The sequence below is a fragment of the Ptychodera flava genome, chromosome 9 (genome assembly GCF_041260155.1).
Source record: "Ptychodera flava strain L36383 chromosome 9, AS_Pfla_20210202, whole genome shotgun sequence".
NCBI lineage: Eukaryota > Metazoa > Hemichordata > Enteropneusta > Ptychoderidae > Ptychodera > Ptychodera flava.
The window spans coordinates 3,166,385-3,182,296 of NC_091936.1; the positions used below are offsets into that span (position 1 = coordinate 3,166,385).

General features: G+C 36.1%; 1 protein-coding gene across 4 annotated transcripts in view; it reads left to right on the plus strand.

Annotated features, from left to right (window-relative positions):
* The window catches only part of LOC139139762 (rap guanine nucleotide exchange factor 4-like), a 93,208-nt gene extending 85,219 nt beyond the window's left edge, over positions 1–7,989 (plus strand). For all 4 annotated transcript variants that reach the window (XM_070708665.1, XM_070708661.1, XM_070708664.1 and 1 more), the window contains 7 exons: positions 2,564–2,661; positions 3,045–3,170; positions 3,308–3,486; positions 4,433–4,523; positions 4,906–5,109; positions 5,387–5,496; positions 7,513–7,989. In XM_070708665.1, the coding sequence (XP_070564766.1) occupies positions 2,564–2,661; positions 3,045–3,170; positions 3,308–3,486; positions 4,433–4,523; positions 4,906–5,109; positions 5,387–5,496; positions 7,513–7,585 (881 nt within the window). In that variant the 3' untranslated portion in view covers positions 7,586–7,989. The remainder of the gene's footprint in view (positions 1–2,563; positions 2,662–3,044; positions 3,171–3,307; positions 3,487–4,432; positions 4,524–4,905; positions 5,110–5,386; positions 5,497–7,512) is intronic.
* Positions 7,990–15,912: the final 7,923 nt, after the last annotated feature.

Below are 15,912 nucleotides of genomic sequence, written 5' to 3' on the forward strand. Positions count from 1 at the left end.
TGTACTAGGCAGGAAGTTTAGAATTACATTTAGATTTACCAAACAGAGGTGTGTACCAGGCAGGAAGTTTAGAATCACATTTAGATTTACCAAGCAGAGGTGTGTACTGGGCAGGAAGTTTAGAATAACATTTAGATTTACCAAGCAGAGGTGTGTACTGGGCAGGAAGGTTAGAATCACATTTAGATTTACCAAGCAGAGGTGTGTACTGGGCAGGAAGTTTAGAATTACATTAAGATTTACCAAGCAGAGGTGTGTACTGTGTAGGAAGTTTAGAATCACATTTAGACTTACAAAGCAGATGTTTTGTACTGCGCAGGAAGTTTAGAATCACATTAAGATTTACCAAGCAGAGGTGTGTACTGGGCAGGAAGTTTAGAATCACATTTAGATTTACCAAGCAGAGGTGTGTACTGGGCAGGAAGTTTAGAATCATATTTAGATTTACCAAGCAGAGGTGTGTACTAGGCAGGAAGTTTAGAATCACATTTAGATTTACCAAGCAGAGGTGTGTACGGGCAGGAAGTTTAGAATCACATTCAGATTTACCCAGCAGAGGTTTGTACGGGCAGGAAGTTTAGAATCAAATTTAGATTTACCAAGCAGAAGTGTGTACTGGGCAGGAAGTTTAGAATCACATTTAGATTTACCAAGCAGAGGTGTGTACTAGGCAGGAAGTTTAGAATCACATTTAGATTTACCAAGCAGAGGTGTGTACTGGGCAGGAAGTTTAGAATCACATTTAGATTTACCAAGCAGAAATGTGTACTGGGCAGGAAGTTTAGAATCACATTTAGATTTACCAAGCAGAGATGTGTACTAGGCAGGAAGTTTAGAATCACATTTAGATTTACCAAGCAGAAGTGTGTACTGGGCAGGAAGTTTAGAATCACATTAAGATTTACCAAGCAGAGGTGTGTACTGGGCAGGAAGTTTAGAATCACATTTAGATTTACCAAGCAGAGGTGTGTACTGGGCAGGAAGTTTTGAATCACATTTAGTTTTACAAAGCAGAGGTGTGTACTAGGCAGGAAGTTTAGAATCACAGTTAGATTTACCAAGCAGAGGTTTGCACTAGACAAGATGTTTAGAATCACATTTAGTACCAAGCAGAGGTGTCCACCGGGCAAGATATTAAGAAGCACATGATTGAGATTTGACCAAGAAAACGTGCTCTAGGCAAGATGTTCAGAAGCATACTGTTATTTAACCAAGCAAGATGTTTGGTGGTCAGGAAGATATTTAAAAATGTATAATTGAGATTTAACATAGCTAAGAGAATTTAAAGAGACATAAGCTGTAACTTGTGGCAAGTTTTTCTGATTCAGTATTCTGCTTCTGTATATCAACTACCGTGTCTGACCCTAATCCGTTTGTCATGCTGAAAGTTTTAGTATTCTTTTTGTCAACACAGCTTTTATGTGTGTAGTGATCATTGTTTATTGTTTACAAATGAATTCTAGTCCGGACTTGAATACAATTTTCAACAATAACAATGTAGATTATACTCATATAGGTTGTGTTGATATGCTAAATACTTGTTTAAAGGGGAAGTTCACCAAGGATGATTTTTACATATGTGGTAGCTCTGTCGTCATTTACCCCAGAAAAGCAATTTTCACCATTTATAACTCGCCTGATTTTCTACGAAAATGATAAAAATAGTACAGGAAGTTGCCCATGTAATTTGAATCATGGGAAAAAAGCTCCAAGCTTGGAGCTTGCATCATGTGATATGGAAGGGACCATCTTCAGATGGGTATGGCCCCCACATTGTCCACTCACAGTAGTACAGTAGTAAACAGCTACACAAAATCTGACAGTGGACAGTTTATTATAAGTGATTCACAGTTTATGCAAGGATACTCAGTATAAACAAAAGTTATGTTAATACGCACAGCCTGGTTTGAGCCTGGGTGAGTGGACAATGCGATACCCATGGGAAAATAGTGCCTTCCATATCACATTATGCAAGCTCCAAGCTTGGCGCTTTTTCCCATGATGCAAATTACATGGGCAACTTCCTGTACTATTTCTATCGGTTTTTGTAAAAATCGTGCAAGTTATAAATGGCAAAAATAGCTTTTCTGGGGTAAGTGGCCACAAAGCTAGCACATATGTATAAATCATCCTTGGTGAACTTCCCCTTTAAATTACAGTTTAGGGATTCAATGCAGAAAGTGTAGGGAAACCACGAAATAAAACTTCTGAAAAAGTAGCCGAAAGATACAGCTAATGGAGCTTTAATGAACATATGTTTAATCAGTAATTGTTAATCTTTGTGCCAATGAGTGTATGTCAGTTTTACAGTTTAGAAGAGGGCCATCAAAAAATTTTTAAAATGTAATCATTTGTCTACGCTTAACTTCATTGGCCATCTAAGCATCTTTCTTTCATGTGCTGTGGTTTGTAATACTAACTAAATGTCATGATATAACTATCATGTTTTGCAGAAAAATTCATTTCATACTTATCTCTGTAAATATTTATGCATATTAAATGAATTGGAAAGATAAGAAAGTTTCCAAATAAAGTTGATGGAATTACTTTTCTTGAATCATAGAACGAGTAGTTATTAAAGAGAGTGAAGTTGGAGTGACATCAACCCTGAGTTTAAATGGACGTTTATTCATTGCAAGTAGAGAACATCTTGATGCTCTGGTAAGTTACTAGATCAGTCTGTGCAAATGTTTCATTGAAACCATCTACATGTAATTTATTTTGTTCAGTCTTTGAAAATCGTGACCAGAATGAGAGAGAAATGTGTTCACAGATACAATAATAATAATATACCTAAATTTTTTATTGAAAAAACTGGTGTATGTCGAACAAATAAATTCAAAATAATGATCTTTCATCTATTTAGAAGAAGACGAGATGATACTATTAAATCTTTTTTTTTGTATTGTGTGTTCAATCAATGACAAAATAAAAGTAAGTTTCTCAAATCCATCAGCAATAACTCACAGTCATATTATATTACTTGAATATGGTGAAAGTTTAGTAAAATGGTCTTGTTAACTTGTGGTTTTATTATGTTGCAGACTCCCCTGCCTGAACAAGAGGGTCCTAGCATGGGTACAAGTATGGTGTTTGAGTTGATGAGTACTAAGGAAGTGGCATATCAGATGACACACTATGACTGGGAGTTGCTATATTGTGTACATGAGGTGAGCACCAAAAACAAACTCTTATCATAAATCTGTACATAGTTTTCATCATAGAATTTTTCCTTTCAGCTCTGATAATTGTGGTGAATTGATTATCGTTTATAGCTGATAGCTGATATTTTATCTCTTTTTTTTAGTATGAGTTAATCTACCATACCTTTGGTCGGCATAAATTTGGTAAGATCACATGTAATCTGGAGATGTTACTCCGTAGATTCAATGAAGTTCAGTTCTGGGTAGTTACTGAAATGTGCCTTACCAACAATCTTGGCAAGAGGGTACAACTCCTACGTAAATTCATCAAGATAGCAGCGTAGTAAGTATACTGTGTTACCTCAGCCTTTGTGTTCTCAACCATTCATCATCATTGCTGTGTGGTCACATTTAGTATATCATGATATGAAAATCTCAATTTATAATCTGTGTTAATACATAAAAATGAGATCATCCTCTGTTTGCCTTGTTTTTCCTTACACTTTGCCCTGGCCTTTGTTCATCAACCTCAGACTTTCACTCCCTGTCTTGTCTACCTATGGCATCCAAAGTTTGTGTACCTCTGTGCTTTCCTCCATAGTTCATTTGCTTCACTTTTTCCGACTTTGGCATTTAGAATAGCCAATATGTATCACTCCTTCCAATCCTGACCTCCTCATTCCCACTTTGGCAGTTAACCTTTCTCACTCACTCCCCATCCATCTCTCCCCATCTCTCATTTGTGTCTTCTTCCAACACAATAAATTTGCCGTGCTGATTTTGCCACAGTTACACAGCAGCAAGGAGTTGTCATGACAGCACACACTCACTGAACTCTCATTACCATGATATCTTCTCTCATGGCACTGTGAGTCAAATCTTGGTGGGACTCCAGTCATGGGGATACCATCTACATAAGTCACTGCAAGTGGCAGGCTATACCCTGCTATCACATGTCCTACATAATGATACAATTCAAGCATGTAGAATGTTTGTTACAAGGTACCCGCTTGTGTAGTTCACCCAACCCCTTAGTTTTATACCTCATGTCTTGCCTCATGTCTCATTTTTCAAAGTATTAAATGTTCATAGACTTGCGCAATACAGTGTGATGACCCATAGAGGAATACAATATCAGTATACACTTTCCATCAGATATGTAGAAATGCTCTCATGTGATATTCGGCCCTGCCCTTTCAATAAACATGTATGTCCCACACCAACTGTAGACTTATACATCATATTGTATTGGCTGATCTGATAAAACAGTTTTTGTTGCCTTTTTTCAGCTGTAAAGAATATAAGAACATGAATTCCTTCTTTGCCATTGTTATGGGTCTCAGCAATATTGCAGTTAGCCGACTTTCACAAACATGGGAGGTAGGTTTATGTCAGATATTTAAGCAATACTCTATTCTTTCCCTCACAAGTATACAACATAAAAACAGAAGTGTTTCATTGAGGAAGAAAATTAGTGACGTGTGTATGTTTTTTCATATAAAAACTGCATACTTTTGCTGTAATGTGAATGAAGTTTCTGAAAACTGTTTATGATTAATATCGTCAATAATAGGATTATTTTATGATATTATAGAATGTATGGTAACATTTGTCATAACATCATGAGCATATGAGCTATGAGCATATTGCAAAACTTTTCAACACAAATTTTTTACAAAGTTTTTACTAAAATTGTAGTTTTTAAGATCATTATGAAAGAATGACTCTATTTTGAAATTCTTTTTGGTGTTTCTTCTTTCAGAAATTACCAAACAAATTCAAGAGAATGTTTGCAGAGTTTGAAACAACTTTGGATCCATCACGAAATCACCGTGTTTATCGTTTAGCTGTTGCCAAGATGCAGCCACCCATCATTCCATTCATGCCTCTCTTGATGAAAGACATGACTTTCACACATGAAGGCAATAAGACCTACTTTGACGGACTTGTTAACTTTGAGAAAATGGTAAATATCATACTGCCTCAACATGTACACAAGTTTTTAATGAAAAAAATTCTGTTTGTGAACTTTACTTTTTAGCTTATTAATTTTCAGTCATTATTATGGGTTCTGTTTCTGTGACTTGTTCTCCAGCCTTCAATAAGCCTGGTAATCATAAAGTATATAATGAAATGTGTCAGTGTGAATGTTGCGCATACCTCAATTAATTAGAAGTTCATTAACCCTGATAATACAATGGACAACATGACTTTTAAATTTCCATGTTTATTTATATTTTCAGCACATGATCGCATCAACCATCCGGACCATCAAATATTGTCGTAGTGAAGCATTCCGTGTTGAACCTCCTCCAGCCGTCAAAAATGTCCAAGAAGTGAGGGCCTATGTTCGGTAAGTCTCAGTTTGTACCATGTAGCGTGTCAGAACAGGTTTTCAAAGTAATGCCTATGAAAACTTAAGAGAGTTTTCTAGTGAATAATTGCAAATGTCGGCACCTTAAAGCCACCGTTCTCAATCCCAGGTTCGCGCATTAGTGGGTACTCCACCCTGTCAACATAGTATCGTTTTCATTGTTTTGCGTCAAACGCCGCAATATTGGTAGATTTACAAGCATAAATTCACATTGAACGTCGGTGAGCATGTCGGAGTGCGAACATTTTGGCATGAGGTGTTTTCACCATACTTGGTGCGTTCGAGTTACAGATTTCACCGATTCCAGCAGAGTGTTGCTTGGCGCCGGATGCGGACAGTGCCCTCGACCATCTTCACCCACTACTGTCTATGCCTCGATCCACAAAATTACAAGTCAATATACATGTACTGGTACGCAAAAAAGCACGATCTGCATCGTTCGAATCTCTCATATTCTTAGAACTAATGTTTTATTAAATTTGGAAACATCGGTGTAGAAATAATATAAAATGAGTATTTTCTGAAGATTGAACCATGATCCCAACATACTCAACCAGCCAACGTAAAACTTTTATGAGGCCAAGATGGCGGTCGGAAGTCAGAAAACAAGTCCAGATCATCGTGTATTACATTATTTGCCAATTTGTGTTGCGAGACTTCGTTTGCATTGGAACCAAAAAAGTACAAAAATCAGATGCATTTCGAAAACTCTGACAGGAAATCTCGTAAATCTTTCAGACGGAATGAACTTTGATCGATATGCAGCGGAACTGCATCGCGTCGGTTATCGATACGATGGCACTTGCTCACGTGGATACGTACGCTCGAAGTGACGGCGGAACGAAACAGAGGAAGTCAAATCATACTTTTTTAGCTCCATAGTCAAATAAACATTTGGTCTATTAGTAGCCTCAAGGAGGAACAAACGACACTCCATTTAAAACTATACACGGATACCGTACCGCTTCACACCTCTGTGCCAGGGTATTGAACATTTCTTGATTTGTCATTCTGAGTTTAGCATCATTAGTTTGGCAATGACAACGCGTCTATCTGACTCCGACTCTGTCGGAAGTATTGGGATATCCTTGACCGGACACATGCTTGGCGTGATGAGCGATTTTTGGCCCGAAAACAGCATCTGATGCAGGCCAATGACGTAATCGTCAAAAGAAGAAAATTGATATGCCATTTTGCATGACTTTTGTTGTCTGTTTAAAATCGGTTTAAAAAATATGGAGTCGTTATGTATTGATCAGGTATTTACCCTGCTGTAGAGCATTCCATTTCAAAAATTTTCATAAAAAATCACGCCAAAAACCGCAATCTGTGGAGCTCTCAGTTCAAGTTACTCGCACGGTGTCTCTTCGCATAATGAGCGTCCTTTCATGTAATCTGGTATTTATAACCAATGGGCGTCTTTAAATAACTATGTGTGTCTGTAAGGCAGCATTTTAATTCAACCTCTGAAATACAACTTCTTTCATGGCATTTGTAAATTATTCTTTAATTGCATCTAACTCTATTCCTATCCGAGTAGCCTACAGTCTTTTCATCAAGGGTTTGAAGTGAAAAGGGTTGTACTCGATACTAGGTTTAGAAAGCAGTTTTCTTGAAGTTGCCATAAATGATGATGTGAACAAAATCTAATCATTTGATCCTCTTCCTGATTATCATAAGTCAATCATGTATTATTCTACCATTATCATAAGTCAATCATGTATTATTCTACCATTATCATAAGTCAACCATGTATTATTCTATCATTATCATAAGTCAATCATGTATTATTCTATCATTATCATAAGTCAATCATGTATTATTCTATCATTATCATAAGTCAATCATGTATTATTCTATCATTATCAGAAGTCAATCATGTATTATTCCATCCAAGAAAACAGCTCTGACAAAATCAATCTGCCTTTTACTTCATTGAAATGACAGTCTTACCAGGGTCATGATTGTCATAAATGTACCATGTTCTCTTGACAGAAATCTCAGCGTCATTGACAACCAAAGAACTCTAACCCAACTGTCACACAAACTTGAACCCAGAAGATCATGAGAACCCGTCTACTATGGTACACCAGTTTTTGGTATCTTCACCATTGTTCACAGAAGACTACAGCAAAGTCAAGAAATAGACATTCCAATACATTGGTATTCATTCTGTCTTGTCAATTGTGAGACAAAGAGAATTATCGTACATAGAAAATCTCTGCAGCAATTATCCCAAAGTATTTGTCACTTTTTCCCACATGAAGACTTTACACCTTAAATATATATAATCTGTTGTCACAAACCTTGCCAGCAATATTGTATTTCCACTTAAGTTCATTTTGAATAGTATATATAACCCATGCCTCTCAAATAGTACATCAGACATGAAATGGATATCTTTACAGTGTGTAGCGTCAAATGTAGTGATGAAATCAGCCAAAACAGTTTCCATTGACATAATGTGTTACAGCGGAGGCGACTGGAAATGGGACACCTAATTTGCAAATTACCCAGCTGTATTGCTGGCCATATAGTGAATTCACTTGGTAATTAGCGAGCGACTTTGGTAACTTGTCAGCGATATCGTTTTACATTTCAGTCAGCTGCAGACACTTTGTGCAAGCAGGGGGTATGTTGCCACAAAGCTTATCTGGGTTTGTATAATTCAGTATAGGGGTGGCTGCTTGTTGCTTCATGGGATTCAAAATGAATAAAGATAATTATGATATTTGTGTTGATATAATGGGGATATAATACACTACACAACTAAAATAAAGATAATTTTCCAATCTACACTTGTGGTCTCATTTACTACTCTCTGAATTTCAATAAAATTCTTTTGTTTGTGTCGATTTCACGTGTTGTAAATGAGTGGTTTCGTCCAAATAGTGCAGCTGGTTCCCTTCTGAGTGGGGCCCCATGGGGTATAGTCATATGGAGACTCTTTGTCTGGCCTCATTTGTGGTTTTAGTTTACCCCAAACAACCAAAACTAGTTATTAAAGTGAGGTCCAGGAGAAGTGATGATTTCGGCTAATACATAAATGGAGTCACTGCAACTTTGGAGGCCACTTTACTGTTGATTAAGCCAACTTGATACAGTCAGAAATTCTGTTTGTACAAATGAAAAACCAGCTCTTCAAAGGGTTATAAATGAGAGTTTATGATTGGCACTCTGTGGTGAAGATTGAGATAACATTACCACGCACTGGTCCATGCACTAGTCTTATTCAGACAACTTGTTTGTCCTACCTATACCATAATCAAAGGAAAAACTGGTGTCACTGTAATTTATCCTCTGCAGACCAAACAAAATTTCTTGTACATATTTTGACCTTATCACAGTGTCTTGTTAGTTATATGAAGATCAGTGCAGCTGTTTTTAATTTCCCCAGACAGACTGTCTACAGTGCAGTTGTTTTCAATTTCCCCAGACGCACTGTCTGCGCGAGACACATTGTTTTGACTGATCGTCGCCCTCTGAAGTTTTGCCGCCAAAAAGTCATATCAAATAATTGGCTGTTCTATTTGGAAGAAACCACTCATTCATAACACAACACTTGCAGTTCATGAACATGCATGATGGAGATTTTGTTGAAATTCAGAGAGCAGTAAATGAGACCAAATGTAGCTTGATGAAATATCTTTATTGAGTGGTTTACTTTGGCTCCACTGTATGATATTATTCCATATATTATTATTATCTTTATTCATTTTGAATCCCATGAAACAACAAGCAGCCACCCCTACACTGAATTATACAAACCCAGATAAGCTTTATGGCAACATACCCCCTGGCCCTGCTTGCACAAAGTGTCTGCAGCTGACTGAAATGAAAAACGATATCCCTGACAAATTACCAAAGTCGCTCGCTAATTACCAAGTGAATTCACTATATGGCCAGCAATACAGCTGGGTAATTTGCAAATTGGGTGTCCAGTTTCCAGTCACCTCCGCTGTAAGCACATGGTATGAAGTATTGTGTAAATCTTAGCTTATAAATGATTTCCCTACAGCTCATTAGATTAGTATCTGCATCAACAGTTGACAGAGGTATTGCTATTCATTTACAAAAACAAGATAATAGCATTTTTACCCACAGATAATAAACTTGACAAGTGCTCATGGTTTGCTTTCCTTAATCTTTTGTGTCAGTCAACAGCAATCATGCAAACATTGGGATTTTAAAATCATGCAAACATAGAGCCATCTTGTGGCAAATATTGTCTTGCAAGTGCCAAACTTAATATTTTCATGTACGCAGCCAACAGGGATGCAAGTATAAATTAGAATGAACACATGATAGTAATAATGTCAACATCCCCAAACTAAGTATGGTGACCTGTTGCAGTTTTGTATGAAATGACATGGTCTGGTGAGCTGTAACTTAACTCATCCATTGTGATAACTATGATTTGAAATATTGAACATTTTTATAAACACAAACCTTAAGACCTTTGCCAGGCATCAGATTGTCTAAATTCATTTTTAATGGAAAACGAAAGGCTAATAATGACACCTCCATATTCCTCTTACAAACTTGATCCCGGGTATAAAGTGACCAGCCTTTAACTGTGTTCCTGTCTACATCTCACAATGTATGTACCATATATCAAAGGAAACAGTCCAAATCTGGTTGTAATTGCCCATCCTAATCTCCTCCATTGCTTCTACCAATCACAACATAGAAGATTATTGCCTGGACAAACAACTCACTAAAAGCTGAGAGATTATCATTCATCCTATAGACATGGACGGTTTCAATTGAAATACTGAGAACAGAGAGTGATATGGACAGTTTCCATTGAAATACTGTACACAGAGAGTGATATGGACAGTTTCCATTGAAATACTGTACACAGAGAGTGAAGTGCTATAGATATGGATTGTTTCAATTGAAAAACCAAACACATATACTGTACTCATCTGAGTATACCCCTCTAGTTTGACAACTCAAAACTGTGGTCATTCAGGGGAAGTGCTTATTCTCTAGCAAGCCATGTTATCTGTCATACATGTTTAATGTATGCTAATTTATGCAAGATTAATGAAACCACCCAAACTTGCAATCAGTTTTAAAAATCTGTTTACATCTGACAAGATTTGGCTTAGTATTCTGTCGATCCCATGAATTGGTATGTCAAATGTACAATCACATTGATACTGGTAGAAAAGCATACACAAAAGACGACAATCTCTGTGATGATTTCCAAGCTTAACTGACACAGTGTTTCATATCGCTGTTTCAAATCAAACAGATTACACAATCTCTGGATACAGAAGAGACAATTTGGTGAAATTTTTTGCTTGAACTATATCATGAAATACAAAATAAAAAGGCACACATGTCAAGTATGCTTCCAATCAGCATAGATTAACAATAACAGAAGAGTGTGAACTGTGAGCATGCATTGACTGAACATAAAAGCAAATCAACTTTCCAAGATCAAACACTCAACATCTCGTGTAAACAACAACACAAGATTTAAATTTTTAATAGCAACTTGTAAAAAGTCTTAATGCTATAAAAGTCATTGCTTCAAACAAAACGAGGTTTTACATGTTCAGAGGATGAAAGCCATTATTGTCAAGTTGGATGTGAATAGAAATAAATAATGACGAGTATTGACATGGAGTAGGAACAGTAAAATGTTGACTTTGTAAATTCAAACTCTAACATTCTTTGTTTTCAATTTGATCATGTGTTATACAATAATGATCAGTTTAGCTGTGGTCATTTATGTTTGCCAAAAATTTCAACTGAAAATCTAAATGACAGCAACATCAATCAATCTTTAAAAAATTGTATTTTCACAATAGCTTACCTATTACATACAACCTTGCTGAAAGTATTTTAAAACAGAAATTGAACACTATGTTTCGCAAATTTACGATTTCTTTGAAAGAAATAAAGTTCAGACATTTCAGATTTTTATATCAACATATTCTTCATTAAACCTTTAAAATTTTTATGTTCTGGAAACATTACTGACAAGTTTGGATTTTGTTGAATTCAAAATACCACTGACTATATTTGACCACACCAATCTGCTTTCATGCATATTTAATACCTAATGTAATGGACAGGATATGATCGCTTTGTGTACTGGGTCATGTTTCTGGATGTGTTCAGGTAAAATTATTTATCCTTGTAATACAAAACCAGTCTTTACAAGTTAACTGTCAGATCTCTTCCAAACAGTAACTCATGTTGTTAATAGTAGTACAACTTCAGATTTTGTTTTTGTTGGAAAGTAGTTGTTAGCCCTGAATTTTGCAGATGGTCCAAAAATAATTTTGAGACAGAAATGTCTTATTTATGACTTTTCTTCTGCCATTTTATCAGTTCACTCTGTTCATTATATAAAACATGTAAAGACCTTGAGGGCCATGTGTTCTTGCCATATTCATGCCAAATATTTTATCAACATGTCACCTTGTGTTCAGTAAGATCACCAAGTTCAATTGTAGTCATTTAACATCAGTGAAATTTTTGTCACAAGATATTCAGAGTCACAAAGATATTGAAATCAAACCTCAATTAGCAACTTATCAAAAACAAAAAGCAGCCACTCAAGGTTTGTAGGACCTTGTGTACTCAGTACTAGAATATATCTACAAGTCCTGACGTGTATGTGTTCTTGATTTGAAAAGAAGGTTGAAACACAAATGTTATCTCTACACACACAAGTAGTATCTAGTTTAGATATCAAAGTATTTGTTAAAATTACAACTGAATGGCCATAAAAATCAGGGTTTGTGGATACTACAAATTAATGTTATAAATATGGGCGGCCGTGATGACCAACTGAAGTGGTCATCTTCTGTTTAACAGTTAACAAAAAATCTCCAATATCCATGTGCATTAATGAAATCAACATTTCTGGTTTGTCAAAAGCAGATGTAAATAATTGTTCTACTGTTCTGTAAACTGTTTCGCAAGGCTGGCTGCATAACATAAAGGTTTTACAAGTTTCTGTCTCTCCTCTCAACACAGCATGGTTTTTCAAATACATCAAAATGGAAAATGAGAACAACATTGCCAACAGTATATTTTTACAGTTTATCAAAAGAGTCTGGGAATTTCGTCATGCATAGGGGACATTTCCAACTTCATGTTAGATTTCTTGATGATCCAAATCAGAGTCAAGTATGGCATATCTCTGGTAATATGCAGTAGTTTGGTACAAACTGTTGTTTATATTGTGTTATTAGTGTTTTCATTATTTTCTGCTATCACAGAATAAGCTAAACTGTCCACACATCTCCTGCATTCAATACTACTGATTTCCTTTCTAAGTTTGTAACCTTGTACATTCAAAGACATTGGATGGTGGATTGGATTGTATGGACACAGCCTAGGATAGTGGGCTGCCAGACAGTCTCGAGACTTGAAATTACGCCATAGAGGGACACAATGTAGTATATGTTCTTGACATAGAACTTAAGTAGTCACAGGAGGTGAAAACTTGTATACTTGGCTCATCCCCCAATTTTTCCCAATATTCTTGTAGTTCTTTGAAGGAAGGCTCTACAGAATTGTAAACTATCTTTTTCATTATTACTTTTTCTTGTGACAAAGTATGAAATATCTTCTTAGCTTTTTTACCTTCATCAGCATCCCCACTGTTATTTGCAGTAGTCCTGGCAAAACCAACCACATGTTGGATATCATTCTCATAACTATACCCAGAAGTCAAACTGAACTTTTTATTTCTTTTCGATGTAGATGTGATTAGAATGACAACAAATTTTGTACTTAGATTCTGAGGAAAAATGGAAAGATATATTGGTAATTTTCCAGTTCATCTTGGTTATGCGTAAACAAGAGAATGATTTGGTCTCTTTGTTACTTCCCGTATATACATATTTACAGTTAGAGATATTTTAACATTAAATGTACTTAGCCGTATATTGTGATCTCGGAAATACAGGTACTAATTGTATTATTGTGTTTTGAAAAGTCAGTTTTGTTCTCAACTGTGTACATTTTGTGCAATATCCTGTAATTGTAAAATGGAAATGGAAATTATATATATATTATATTGATTTGGACTGTAGATGGACAAATTTTTACAAGAATGAACAGGTTTGTAAATAAATAAGGAAGCAACTTTGTCAGAAATTTCAGTTTGATGGATTTTATCTAACAAACTTTTTAAATCTTGATTATTGGAATACATATATATAGATTTTTATCACTTTAAATGCACATTTCACTGGTAGTTTTTCACCTTCAAGTTTTGCTGCATTTCAACTTTTCCTACCGCTGTGGTTACTCATTGCACTGAAGCAATAAATTTCGGGAAAAATTCCTTGTTTGCCACACAGTGTCTTCTTTGTTACACATCTCGGAGATTTGTTATTTGCATGGAAGGTGTTTCTTTCTATTTATGATTCTGTTTATCACAGTTTGTGTATTGCAACCATCTAGCTCTTGTCTCTTCCTGATGGTCCATTGTCTCTGCATAGTATTTCTGCATGTTTACAGCTCAGCATCTTTCCGTGAATAATACGTTATCTTTAGCACACTATAAGATTTAGTACAAGTATTGTAAAGACAAAACCTATTTATTTAAAGCATTTTAGCAACCCAATACATGTCAGAAATGGCCAATTCAATATATATGTTTTATGGAAATTGTTTCAGGTGGTTGAAATGTGAAAAACGATTTTCAAGTAGCTTCCTTTAGCTATGCCAGTCTGCTATATCCATGGCAGTCTGCTATATACCATGACTTTCCAAAGGCATAGATCCAAATATTCAACCAGTACACATACTAAGATTCTTTGTTCTACTGTGTTATTCTCTGTATGATAGTGTTCACCTGTCCTACTTATTGCACCAGTCTGATATAGATGTTGCACTTGGGGTGGGCAAAATCTAGATGGTACACCAGGGCAGTGCAATATCTACATGTTGCATTGTACGAATGCAATATATCAGTACCGAATACATTGATAATAGTGTTGAAATGTAACCACATAAGGGGGGTTACGGATATGTGCTGCCCTAATTGGTCACTTTTACACAATCAAATCCCTACACATGGGTCGTTTTTCATCCGGAAAACCCTAAACATTGGTCTATCACAAAGCAAATGTCCCATGCTTTAGGAAAACCACATCTAACAGAATAAAGGTGAAAATTACCAAATTTTGTCAAAGAAATCCCTAACGATCGGTCATATTTATAGAATATACATGGGTAGATGTTTCCAAATCAGGCGGTACACCCCCATATGAAAATATCAAGAGTACCCCCCTCCGCGGGGATAAAACCAAGACACAATTGGCAAGACACAATCAATCCTCTGATCAACGATGATAATTTAATACATTCCTTGGCTGATTCATTTGCCGATTTTAACAACTTTTTGTCTGTATATCCAGCAATGAAAATACGACCCATATACCTGTATGCCAGAAGAAGATTATTTGGAGGCCATAAATGTTACAGAAGAAAAGGGAGCAGAGAATTAATTACAGCTACATCAGAGAAAATCTGCAGGCCGTGACAAAATATCTCCTAATATAATAACCATAGCTGATATAGTGCTTCACCAAAAAATATCAATATGTGGGAGTCTATCAGGCAAACTATTGACAATTCCCCCCACCACCCCGTTCCCCCCATACACACACACACACACACACACACACAACAAGCTATATCTATACATTGGATATTTGGAATTTCACCGAAATGTTGATTCACTATACATGGTAGTCTATGAGGAAACTATGAATAATTTTTTTCCATACAAAAATAGGTAAATCTGTGGATTTATTTATACTTGGTTATGAGGGGGTGTCCCTATCTTGCTTCGAGAAATTTATGTGTGCAAGGGCACAGCCTGGTGCAGACTGAGAGGTGTTTTTTTCATCTAAGTAAAATTGTTAGAACACACCAGGGGGAAGAGCACGAGAGGGGGGTTCCCCTCTTGCATCGACAATTTTGAGAAATTGATGTGCGTTATGGTGCAATCTGAGAGGCGTTTCAATTTATTTTGCACTCGCTATAACTGTTTGAAAATGGCATTGAGCACTGGTACTTTTATTACACTCTTTGCATGATCAGTGTTTGAGTCACAATTTTCAACAACCAAACAATGACAATGCATTTTGTAAAAAACAGTTCTCAGTTTGCCAGAGATTGAAGACCAAAGAATATGCAGGAATGGAAAATCTGCGACCTTCTTGTGTCATTTGCAAAACCTTACATTTCTGTCGACGATATTTGAGGACCATCAGTCAGAGTTAGTATTTTTAACCCATTCATTATTTGTTTGCAACCTCGCCAGCCGTGCAATTTCTCCAGCTGCCAGCTTCTAATGAAAACCCTGAATACGGTATGGTTAAATGTCATAATGGTTATTGGAGTGAAGTCAAT